Here is a 13191-nt window from a genome sequence, read left to right as displayed (position 1 = left end):
GATGAGGTACCAGCACAATATTAACGGATAGAGACAACAGAGTCACAGATAATGAGAAGTGGGTGGCAAGTCTGTGAATCTGCTTGTCTTTGAAGGGCAGATAGCTAATTCGCAAATAAAGAGAACTGACTGTAGTTGCTATTTTACTTTCGAAAAGAAATGTGAAACATTTTATAATGGAGTGTCATTATTTCAAGAAGATTTGTGGTCAAATATGCAAATATAATGCAACATGTTTTAGATTTCTAGAAGAGTGCATATCATTCTAAGCTTTTTTTAATGCTAAACTCATCCCAAGGGGCAATAACTATCAAAAAAGGGAGGGAGAGAAATGAAAATCTATGCTGATTTAATTAGAACAAAATTGATCTTGTTTTCCTTGAGGTACAGTAATGGAAGTAACTCAGCATGAAACAAAAGGAGACAGCAGTTTTTATAGCCTCTTTTTGTACTGGAAATCAAGTGAGCCCTCAAATTATAATAGCTTGCAACAGTCTCTTGCTGAAGCACTCATGCATTACTAACATTGCATATATAGGTTTTGCTGCAGTGTTAAGTAATAAGAAAAGAAAATGCCATCATTAACAGGAAAGAAATGGAATCCAGGACCATCCTGCCCATTGGAGAATAGAGTCACTTGCCCCAGGCTCTGTGACTTTAAGGGACAATTCTCTGCCAGTCACTTGATGTCATAATGTGTCCTGAGAATCACACACTGAAGTTGCCCAGCAACCCTAGGGTATGTACCTCCAGCTAACTTAGAGATGGATAGCCAGAGTTGAAGTGCAGATGTGTAAGTAAACCAAACCCCCCCCCCCCGCAGTAAAGAAGAAGAAGAAAGGGTTTGGGTGGAACAAGGATAAAGAGATCAAGGAGTTAGAGATTAGAGAAGATGAAGCAAGAGAGAAAAATATGATGCTCCAAATCAGAAAATAAGAAAATTTGAGAAAGGACAGAAATACAGAGGTACGTAATTAAGAGGAGTACAAACAAAGAGGGTATTATGGATCAGAAGGCTGGAGCAGGGGCAGGGAGTATACTTAAAGTCCATTTATGTGCTGCCTTGGGTACTGTTGTTACCATCTACTCTATGATTGCTCTCATACCACTCTAGGTAATGTGGACATCCTCCATTCATGTGGTTAAGTATGGTGACACATCAGGTTGGCAATACCTTCCCTAGTGAGGTGGGCATCACTTATGAAATATACAGCCATGAATTCATACTAACCACACAATGGAAGACACACACAGAGCATTGGGGGCAGCCAGGTGATATGTAAATCTGGCCAAAAGCAAAATGAGAGGTAAATTGGTCCAGGGTGGTTGCATACATAGCTTAAAGCTGCTCTTCAGCAATGACGCTATTCCAAGTCACAGGCTGGCTTCTGTGATTAGACACTAATGTCTCAAAATCATATGTTGCTGGTTTCCTTTTCCTCAGACTAACATTCCACATATACTGAAGGAAATTGCCTTTTTCTACTGGCTTTCTGCAAGGCTTAGCAGCATTCATTCAGACTGCCTGCAAATTCTCTGCACGATAAGAAAAGAAAACATTTCAAAAGGCCAGGGTTTCTTTAAACAAACATTTGCCCTTAAGGTAGCTCATAATTCTTCATATGTATGCTGAGTTATTTAAAGAAACCTGACATGGTAATGGAGTTGCAAATGTGTTCAAACACACATGTAAAATGCCACGTTTCCATTTAGATGCTGATAAAATATTGTACTCACCACATTAGAAGGCGCTAATTTCCTCCTCCTGGCCATGTCTGTGATATTAATGGTATTGTAGATTATGCTCTCCATGCAGCCTTTGAAATTCTTTCTGCTGTTTGAACTTGGCTTGCCAGAAAAAGGCATTCCACCAAACGTTATCTTTGAAAAGAAATGTGAAACACTTTGTAATGGAGTGACAATTCTCCCCCTTCCCCACACTAGATTTTATTAGCAAGTTTATTTTAAACTCAGAACACAGTACCAATAAATAATAGAAACCTGTTCACAAACTGATTTTATAATCCGCTCTTGTACTCATTAGAACACTTGGCAGTATGAATGAATCAGAAGTCTTGGAAAATGCGTGCTTTGATCAAGTGTTCTGTGGGCTCTGATACCTATATGGAACTCTGTGCTTACAAGTACTTTCTTGCTTATTTATTTATTTATTTATTTATTTATTGGATTTGTATTCTGCCTTTCTCCCCGAAGGGCACCCAAGGCGGCTAACAATCAAGTTAAAAAATACAGATAAACATTAAAAATACAAAACACTTAAAACAAGATAAAATACACAGCAGCAGACTGAAAGTATGCAGTAAAAGACATAAAAACTGCCCTTATGGTGCCTCATAGGCTTTCCTGAATAAAAAAGTCTTCAGGAACGTTAATAATGAGGGAGCTGCTCTCAATTCAAAGGGGAGGGAATTCCATAATGAAGGTGCCACCACTGAAAAGGCCCTGTTTCTGGCCGCCATTCCCTTCACCACTCTCAAGGACGGCACAACCAACAGGGCCCCTTCTGACGACGTTAGAGAACGGACCAGATTATACGGAAGAAGGCTTATTTCAATGGTCAGAGAAGTTTCACAGGCTGCTGTGCTGTTCCACTGAAATGATCTTTTTAAAAGTAATGTTGGTCTGAAGGCACATGGGACAGCTCTGCTAGTAACTGAAGTTAAACTCAGCTGTTGGGTGGGAGGACCACCTAAGAACCATACAATATCCATTCTGTACTTTCTGGAGGAAACTAGGCTCTCTGTATGCACTACAACGCAATAAACTGATGGATTTACTCCATTATATTGTGTAACTATTCATATAATATTCTTTACAATCAGAGGAATATTAACTAAGAGCCCAATCCTCCCCCCCCCCCCACTGGTGCAGCTGTGCCAAAAATGTTTGTGTTGAATCTAGGGGCAAGGGTGGTCATAGATCAGGAGACTTCAGAGTCAAAGGGAGATTAAAATCACCTTACACCTCTGTAAGCCTTTCACTTTGCCATGGGTCTCTTTGGACCTACTCTAGCAATTTCAATAGTGCTAGTCCAAGGAGCAAAAGGGGATGGGGAGGCTGCAGCTAGAGCGGTCAGAATCATCATAGAAGGAGCATTCAGATTTTCTCCCTAGAAGATCACCTGTAAAGGTGTGCACTAAGATAATGTCCTCTCATACATGGAAACTTTTAGGGAAGAATGTGAACGCACCTGGCTGGCTCTTGTCTCTGCCACTATGGCAGCCATTGCTATTCACACAGTGGGAATATTTGTACATAAAAACCCTCCCCACTGCAGCAGCAATGATGAAAAACAAAGAGCTTGGTTGACAGGAATATTCAAGTTGTTGCCCAGAAGATCTTCTGTATATGTAGCACCATTTTATATGGACAATGACACAGTGGACTTTCTAGTCTTGAATATCCCATATTGAAAATCCCATTCAGAGGGTAAGTAATTGCAGCAGCAGTGCTGCTTCTTATGTGCTAGTTCAGTCCCCAGTAGGATGCCACAACTGAAGACTGTCTGGATGAGTCCTGCAGTGGAATTTCTGCACAACAATTCACAGATCCCTAGTACTTCCTATACATTTCAGAGATGATGGCCTTGGAGCTAAGCTCAGAGATTGTATCTATGCTTTAAATAAACTTAGTTCAAAAGGCTATGCACACTCTGAAGGTAATTCAGAAGAATGAACAAACACTGTCATACATGGCATGCCATAAACTCTCATTTTAATCTAATATAGCAAGGCTGTTAGACACAAGGTTTGGGGCCTTATCAGGTCCCTTTGGGTTCCCTAATGTTATCCTTGATTGATACATCTTTGCACTACACACAAACAAAGACTTCAGGGCTGCGAAATAATGCCTTTACTAAAGCTAGTCACTGACTGCATGCCTCCACATTTCTCACCATTCCCTTGAAATGAACAGCAGAAATGTTAAGGTGCATGAGGGATGGGGTGGACAGGAATATAGCTGAAGATGGCACAGTCTGGGATTTCCAGGTCTCTCACATTTTGTAGGGAAAGCAGTGGCACATGGAAAGGGGCAAGTACGACGGGGGTTTCTCAGATCTGCTCAGTCTAGAGGTGGGGGTGGTGGAGTTCTAGACCAAGTGAGTCTTCGTCAAATTCAGCACTTTTTAAGTCTTCTCCCTTGGAATCTGGAATCACTCAACATAGCTCTTTCTGCATAGATGGAGCCTTAAGTCTTGCCCAGAAAATAGGATTGATCTCCCAGTGCTTTTTTTGTAAAAGAAAAGGTGCAGGAACTCACCACTTGTTAATCTTTTATTTATTTATTTATTTATTTATTTATTAACCATTTTTTATTGGAGAAATAAAATCTTTTTTATGTGCTTCCCCCCTAAAGATGAACTTACTTCTGAGTAGACATGCATAGGATTGGGCTGTCAATCTCCACATCCCCTTCGCCCTAGCTACTTTTTCTACACACTGTGTAGAAAAAATACTATACAGGTGCACTTGTAGCGTGTAGTATGTAGTGTGGCACTACTTTAAGGAGAGGAAGCAGTGAATGGATTCTGAAAAATGGCTTACATGAGTTCCATGTAGCAAAATTACTCTAAGCAACTGTGGGAGTAAGAACAAAAAAGGAATTCTTACATGAGGGGGTCCTTAGGTGCACATAGAAACAGCTACATTTGCAAACAAGCGATTAAATATGGTTTAATTCAGGTATCAGAATACTCTATGTCTTTGGGAAGGCGCTTGGCATGCAATTGTATGTTCTCTGCTGCCCTGAGCAGCTGCTGTGCATTGCTGGAGAGGAGCTGCAAATGCTGGCTGGCGGAGGTCATGCTTGTGGGGGAAGGATGAGGAGGATCTCTGGCAAGGCTGGACAGCATGTTGTACACACGTAGAATCCCTTTTCACCTGCCCTTAGCATGTGAAAACAGGTGCAGATATATATCTCTGCCAGGAGTAGACATCTGAAGTAAGTCTCGTTCTAGTCAATGGAGCTTACTCCCAGGATAGTGCCTAGGATTGCAGCCTAAGAGCCCAATCCTATGCATGTCTACTCAGAAGTCCACTTTAGTGAATGGGGCTTACTGTGGATAGGATGGCGGCCTCAGGGCCCAATCCTGTGCCTGTCCACTCAGAAGTCAGTCCCATTAGAGTCAATGGGGCTTCCTCCCAGGAAAGTGTGGAGAGGACTGCAGCCTCAGAGCCCTTCCTCTGCCTGTCTACTCAGGCTGCAAGGCTATGACCCTTTCCTGGGAGTAAGCCCCATTGAACACAATGGAACTTACTTCTGAGTAGACATGCATAGGCTTGGGCTCTCAGGCTGCAAGGCTATGCACCCTTTCCCAGGAGCAAGCCCCACTGAGCACAATGAGACTTACTTCTGAGTAGACCGCCTAGGCTCATGCTGCAGATTGGCACGGGGGCTGCACCAGCCAGCTTCCTTCCCCTCCTCCTACGCCAAGCCAGCACCTGGGCGTTCCACGGGTGCCACAGCCCGTCTCCCTGTCTGGCTGGCTGGCTGTCCATCCTTCTCCTCGGCGTCGGTGCGTGTTCCCCGCGCCCTCCACTGGCTTGGAAGCTGCGCAGGGAAGCAGAGCACGGGGGAGGGGAGGTGGGCTGGGATCAGGCGAGAGCTTGGGGATGGGGCAGGAGGGGGTCATTGTGCAGTCAGGCAGGGGCCAGGCGCCCGCCCACCCTGCACCCCCCAGCACCTACCCAGCGAATGCCTCTGTTTTGTTCCCCCCCCGGAATGCCTCTGAAGGGGAGGGGCCCCTGCAAAAAGGTGCCGGAACTCCGTCCCCCCGCGTTCCATTAGAAAAAAAGCCCTGGATCTCTCCCTTTCCCCTTTCTTTTGGTACTTTTAACAGTTCCTTTTCTCTTTTTCTCTCCTAAAGCCTCCGATTTGATGTGTATGTATTTCAAAGTTTCCAGCTAAATCACCTTCTTCCGCTGGCTGATTGTGGAGGAAACCCCAATCAGCACAGCATCATTCCTTTGCTTTCTCTTTTCAATTAACTCCCACTTGTCCAAATGCAGCTATTTGCAAGCATTTCTTACACGTGCAACCACTTAAAACTCTGTAACCGATCCCCTAAGCAAAGTAACTGACAGTAAATGTGCCTTTTTCCTTGCCATCTATATTTCTTAACAAAAATCTATCTTGTTTGAAATGTTCAGTCTCGTGGCTACCGATAGTCTGATTAGACGCACTTTGAGGTTGTTTTGCACTGCTCACCCTCAGCAACAATCCTAAAACTGTCAGGCACTGCTAAATTTGACCTCACTCTACAAGTATTGCTAATTACCCCAATTTGAGTTATTGTGTGTGCTCATGACATGTGTAAGAAGAGAAACCCATGCATGTGAATGAGCAGTGTTGCCAACATCATCATTTGTGCATCACGCTATGCTATCAGCATCCCTTTTGTCTGATCAGGTGAAAGATGCCATAGGAATAATCTATCAGTGACAAATTACCAAAATCATATATCTGAGTTGCTTTGAAACCTTCCAAAAGTTTCAGTGATGGTCTAGCACGGCATGTATCAGAAAGATGTTGCCCCAAATGGCAGTCACTGTTCCTAATGTCTTGACTCTGTGCTCTCTCCCAGTGGTCTCCAGGATCTGGAAGGAGTGGAGTGGTGGAGACTTATAACATGTTGGTTGTCAATCCATATGGTAAATAATCCTGCTGGTACGAAAAAGCTATTAAATATGTTCCAGCAGCATTCCTATGGTGGATGCAAAGAGTGCTCTAGCAATCTCCATTATATGACTCTCTGCAGGCAGGACCTCATCATGACACTGACTGATCTGCTCTTAGGCTGCAACTGGTCTAGGCAGGTAGTAATATCACAAGCCATCTGGTTCACTTGCTTATTTGTTCTTATATAATAGAAGGGCTAAGCAATGAAGTTTCTGGTGAGTGTTAAGGGGCAACTGAGAAGAAGTTGTTAAATTGTATACACAGTACCTACAATAAGTGGGTTTTTGACATCACGCTATTGGTACAAACCAATACCAGTTGAGCACCGTCAGTGAGCACTGACAGATGATGCTGGTTTACTTATATGCATAGCTACAAACTGAATTACATACCTCATAGTCCAGGTCCAGGTAATCAAATTCACCATTGATTCGGAAATGCTGCATGTGTCTGTCAAGTGTGAGGTTGATGTTCCTTCCATGACGCTCTATTACTACAGAATGCCAGTGGTGATCATCCAAGAGGCTGCCTGTTGTCACAGATGTGTGGCCATAAATTGAGCCATACTGGTTACTACCTGGGATGAAGAAGATTAGGAGACTCAAATTAGATACGGAGTGCCTACATGGGAGTACATTCCAGGCATTTGCTCCTTCCTGTCATAATGCCTTTCAAAAAAGCTTGTTCCATATAAGTAACATCACAATGAGGAGTGTTTGTTGGTTTTTTTTGAAAAAAAATCTGTTCTACTCATCTATTGTGGTTTTTTTTTTAAAGGTATCTTTTATCATATCATACATGAGATACCAGTTCCGAGGCACAAAAAACCTGCAGTTTTAATGTTCGAATATGCTCTAACAAGTGTTGTAAAAAAGAAAAGAAAGCAATAACACACTCCACTAGTGTTTACGATGAAGTAAAGGATAAGATCAGGGGTATTAAATGGAGGTATTTTTCATGGAAAGAAGTGGTCGTGAAGCACTGAATTCAGTGCAAGATAAACAAGATATATTACAGGCACTACAGAAACAATATTATTTTTCTGGAAGGAAGCTCTTTTCAGCCCTACAGCACACATCCCATTGTTATGTTCATTAGAATAAGACCCACAGAATTCTATGTTTATCAGACCACTGGTCAGCCTAGTCCAGCATCCTGTTTCTAACAGTAGCAAAGTAGAGCAAGATAGTGGCTATAATAATAATAATAATAATAATAATAATAATAATAATAATACAGGTATTTATATACCGCCTTTCTTGGTCATCAGATTTCTCCTCAGACTTTAATTCAAGGCGGTTTACATAGCAGGCTGTTTAAATCCCCGCAAGGATTTTTACAATTAAAGAAAGGTTCTATCTTTCAAGAACCACACAACATTTCAGATGGAACTTTTGCGGTCTGTTATCACTTTCTGGCTTCCTCCCACACAGGCTGACAAGCAGCTCCTTCCGAAGTGCAGGTGGAATAACTCGGCTCAGCTTGTCAGCTGCTTCAAGGTCTCGCCATTCATGGTGCCGGTGGCCACCAACTGGCAACCTTCAGATGTTATCTTCAGGCAATTGGAGGCTCAACACTCTAGACCAGACCTCCTGCCCACTGATGGTTATTCTCAGCATTTGGAAATATACCACTCCTGAACATGGAGGCTCCACTTAGCCATCACTGTGAACCGCCACCCTCAAAAAAGGGAGCTCCAGTGTTTTTTGAGTTGTACTGTTAAGTTCTAGCCATTAGATCAGGTAAAAAAAGATTTTCAGCTGCAATAGAGGAGAGCAATTTGGCAGCAAATCAACGCTGAGTCATGTTGCACAGTGACCTTCTGAATTTTTCCTGTTTTGACTGCAATTTGATCTAAGCATTGTGTAGAGGATTCTTGATAACTAATTTCTTTTCCCAGCAGACCCTTCCTAACCCCATTTCTGACCTCAGAGTATATATTCTCACCTCAACTAAGCACATATGTAGGAGATGTCATTTATCATACTGATAACTACCTGACTGAATTGAAAAATGTAAGGAAACGACATGATTAGAATTTCAATGGTATTTTTGTCCAAAGCAGTTTTGTTCCTGGGGAAAGTTATGCTATTCTCATTTGCATGAAGCAGAGCTGTTGCTTTTTAGACCACAAGAAAATAGAAAATTGTGTCATACCAGCTTAGTGCAGTTGACAATGTTGGATTAGGAGAATGGAGGTTTGGTTTCAAATCCCCAAGTGGCTATGAAGCTTACTTGGTGTACTTGGGCCTGTCACTATCTCAGGTTAACTTATTCCACAGGGTTCTTGCAAAGAATTAAAGGGGAGGAAACCAAATCAGATGCTACTGATTTTGGCTAGGGAGGAGGGCAGCTGCATCCTGTGCAGAGTGACTATGGATGCCTTACATCAGGCTGCAACTGAGCTTAAGTACGTGAACACAAAATAACTATGTATTCTTTCCTGTTGAGCATGGCTTCCCACTTCCCTCCACTGACTCAGTTTTTAGACTGTGAGCCCCTATGGGACAGGAAACTGTTTCATTTTTTTGTGATGCAAACCACTTTGAGAACACTTTGTTTTGTATACAAAACAAATTTGTGCTGCTTGGAGCTCCTTGAAGGGAAACATGGAAGCAGAAATAAATGCCAGTAGAAATAAATGCCATTGACTATGAAAGATTTTAAAAGAATAATCATCGTTCACATCCTTCCAGAAGAGAAATATCTGAAGAGAAACAATTAAAAATAGATATTCTCATTGGAGCCAGGCTTGCCTCCAATAATATACTGACTCAAAAACCAGGAAACGTTTTATTTAACGAGGGATATTGTTCTTCAAATGTCTGTCTAACATACTGCAATAGGACTAATATTTTTCCTTTCATTTATTCTACAGATAGTAGCAACTGTTTCTACAAGTGCTTTCTTTGAATTTGAATGTTGGTTAATACTTGACATGGGGCAGGGGACCTGTGTGGTGGCGGCGTGGACTGGTGCCACTCTTTTCCATCATGAACTCATGCAGTTACTCAACATAGAGGTCCATGTAAGTGGTCATGAATTAGTGTGAGACATTCAACCTTTTTTTTAAAGGAAAAATGACTGCATGAATCAGGACATTGCATCTGCCAATCTCCACAGTAATTGCCCTACCTCATGCTCTTTTGAGTCCATAGTGAAAGTCAGAGACATCTACCTATTCCTCCAACACATGAGGAAGTGGATACTACTGTGGGTAATGCATGCATGTGGCGGTGGAGTTGGTTGTAGCTAATTCATGCACAGCGGAAACATGAGGATTCACAAAAGGTGGCCTTGGGCAAACAACTGTCTTGAGGTCTTGGATTTCCATCTAGGTAAGGAAATTAGTTACCAGCCTGGACTCCAGGTTTATGGGTATAAATGAGATGAGAAAGTGGGGAATTGTTCTTACAGCTAGAGGACAAGATGCAAATTACACTCTGCACAAATGACAGCTTGAAAATTGTATGTCCCAGTTATGGTGGAAATTACTTTAAAACATCTTAGCAACATTGTGTGTCTAAGCCTTTATGCCATACTTATTCCCTATGTCATTCGCAAGCAATTTTTTCTAGTCCCAGTACAGACTTGTAACATGGGTCCCTATCCCTTTCCTTGTTAGTTAAAAAAAAAAAATCTGACCAGAGAGGCCTTGTTTATTTTGAAAAGCTGAGTGTCCTTCAGCTTCTTTTACTTTTCTTTATTTAGCTTCCATTGTTTCTACCTGCTTTTCTTTATTTAGCTTCCATTGTTTCCATTGATTTGTATTTATAGGTAGCTAAGGCAGTATGACGTGTATTAATTGCACATCTGACAAAAAACCTTTAGGTGTTGTTCTCTGTTTCTTGTATTTAGTGTCAAGTTCTTCCAAGAAGCAGCTCAGTGGAAGAGCATCTGCTTTTGCATGCAAAAGGTCTTAGGTATCCCTACAGCACCCTTTTTTGAATAAAGAGTAAAGTTATCCTAGTGATCCTAGGATAACCAGGGGACATCCACTAAAATTGAGTGTTGGGAGAGTTAGAACAGACAAAAGAAAATATTTCTTTACTCAGCGTGTGGTCGGTCTGTGGAACTCCTTGTCACAGGATGTGGTGCTGGCGTCTAGCCTGGACGCCTTTAAAAGGGGATTGGACAAGTTCCTGGAGGAAAAATCCATTACGGGGTACAAGCCATAATGTGTATGCGCAACCTCCTGATTTTAGAAATGGGTTATGTCAGAATGCCAGATGCAAGGGAGGGCACCAGGATGAGGTCTCTTGTTATCTGGTGTGCTCCCTGGGGCATTTGGTGGGCCGCTGTGAGATACAGGAAGCTGGACTAGATGGGCCTATGGCCTGATTCAGTGGGGCTGTTCTTATGTTCTTATCCTGGCTTACAAAATAATACACAGGGGTTAATCTTGTCATAAAACAGGTTGCTTGGGATGAAAATATGACCAGGGATAAAGGCAGGTCTAGTGTCAGAGGCCAGCATTGTTGAGCACCTGTCCAGGGTTCATACAAGAGCCCCACTTTTGAGATACGACCTTACCCTTTGTAAGGTGCAGCAATGGAACAACTCACTGGATCAAGAACATTGGTCCGTCTCCTCCTACCTGTCTCATCTGCAAATACGATGGATGGGAGAGAGGATGCAGCAATGGAGCATGACTTCTTTGCTCTACTTTTAACCCTATCAGCCCTAAAGGAGAGCTTTAAGAGGGCTGGGAAAGAGAGGAGGACCATGAAGGAAAAGCTTTGCTGTTGTTGCCAATGCCAGTGGCAATGGGGGGAGGGGAATAAGGAAACAACCACCTCCCATGAATATCAAATTAAGTCCCTCCACAAACCTTGTGGGGGCTATCCACATAGAAGGGGGCCATGAGTGGCACTTGACTAAGGGCCACCTCAAAGCCACCCTGGATCAGAGTCTGGTGACAGTTCAAGATCACAACCAGGTATATACCATTTTGCTGGCACCGCAATTTGAGGCACTTGGGGGTGGAGGATGGGCATAACATATTTGTTCCCATTACTGCACAAAAGCTTTGGCAAATGATCTGTAATCATTCTAACTATAAATGAAATTGCTCACTATACCCTAAAACACCTCTTTTTTAGATATGTCTGAAGTAAAAAAATGGAGATGAGATAAATGCTCGCATTCATTGAATTGTTTAGATCTATGTTTTCAAACTGTGAGTTGGGACCCAATAGGTGAGTTGTGAGCCAATTTCAGGTGGATCTCCGTTCATTTCAATATTCTATTTTTAATATATTAGACTTGATGCAACCATGGAATGTGACTGCATTTGGGGAAATGTTACAGACTTGTACTTTTAACAAGCTACTATGTATATTCTTTTAACAATGATAGTAAAAGGAACTTACTCCTGGGTAAGTGTGGGTAGGATTGCAGTCTAGGATTGTTAAAAATTTCCCTGCTTGATGATGGCACCTTCGGTAGGTCCTGACAGATTCTCATTCTAAAAAGTGGGACCTGGTGTTAAATGTGTGAGAACCACTGGATTAGATCCAATGCAAATTGGCAGATTTAAAAATAAATATTCAAACCATACCTAAATTTAAATTAAGGACCAGCATGGCTTTTTTCAGTTCCAGCGTGATATAGTCTCCTTGTTGGCCTTCTCCATGGAAGATGATACCTTCACTTTCAGAGGTTTTAAATTTCAGAGCAATGACATCTTTCAGCGTTTTCAGTGTTTTCTTCTTGTGTCCAAATCTGTACGGTAACACAACATGGCCATCAAAATTGATAACATCGGCCCCTAAAGGGAAAAATAAATGAAATGGTTGCTGAGCAGTTATGCATTACTGGGGCCATCTAAAACAAAAACACATATATTTGGAGCATCCAATAAATGTAATATGTACCCTGAAAACATTTTCTCCTGGCTATAATTTACTGAAAGAATGAAAAGTAGAATAGTGTCACAATGTAGTTAATGTTTGGATTTTTTTTTTTTTGCGCCAAGGATGAGATGCACCAAGACAAACTCTGCAGACCATTCTCAGACGAAATAACTGCCTTGACTTTAACCTAAATTTCTGTCCATGACCACCATTTGCTGGTTTCTACCCTAGAGATTGTATACAACACATCAGCATTTGTAGACAGAGCACTACAACCAACCATCAATTCCCTAAATTGCACCAGAAAACCTAGGGACCCAATACAAGGCATACTCTTCAGCCACATACTGAACCACCTCCATTTAAATGTCTCTCCTATCTTTAGGCCTAATTTAAACTTGAGGGATGTGATGAGGAGTCCACCAAAAGTACTTACCCGTGGAGGTGCCCCATCTGGCAGTCAAATTTTTTAAAAGGCTCTTCCTTCTTGCAATTATGAACTGTGCTTGCATGTCATGTCAATGTCATGTCTAAGGTTGACAGATGATTTTTTGTTAGCCCCCTTGAATAGGGGAACCCCTTCTCCTTTATTTTGCTATGTAAAATGCAGTCTTATACACCGGTGGTTTTTTTTGGG

The 13191-nt window shown here is 42.0% G+C and overlaps 1 protein-coding gene across 1 annotated transcript in view; it reads right to left on the bottom strand.

The window, feature by feature from the left end:
* Positions 1-13191, bottom strand: part of CNTNAP2 (contactin associated protein 2) — a 1320279-nt gene that overhangs the window by 652148 nt on the left and 654940 nt on the right. Inside the window, exons 5-7 of the mRNA XM_066629190.1 lie at positions 12260-12469; positions 7092-7276; positions 1738-1881 (exon numbers count right to left, since the gene is read on the bottom strand). Coding sequence (XP_066485287.1) covers positions 1738-1881; positions 7092-7276; positions 12260-12469 — 539 coding nt within the window. The remainder of the gene's footprint in view (positions 1-1737; positions 1882-7091; positions 7277-12259; positions 12470-13191) is intronic.

The sequence above is a fragment of the Tiliqua scincoides genome, chromosome 5 (assembly GCF_035046505.1).
Source record: "Tiliqua scincoides isolate rTilSci1 chromosome 5, rTilSci1.hap2, whole genome shotgun sequence".
Taxonomy (NCBI): Eukaryota; Metazoa; Chordata; class Lepidosauria; order Squamata; family Scincidae; genus Tiliqua; species Tiliqua scincoides.
Note: the sequence above shows the minus strand (reverse complement) of the source record. Positions and strands in the feature narration are given on the sequence as shown.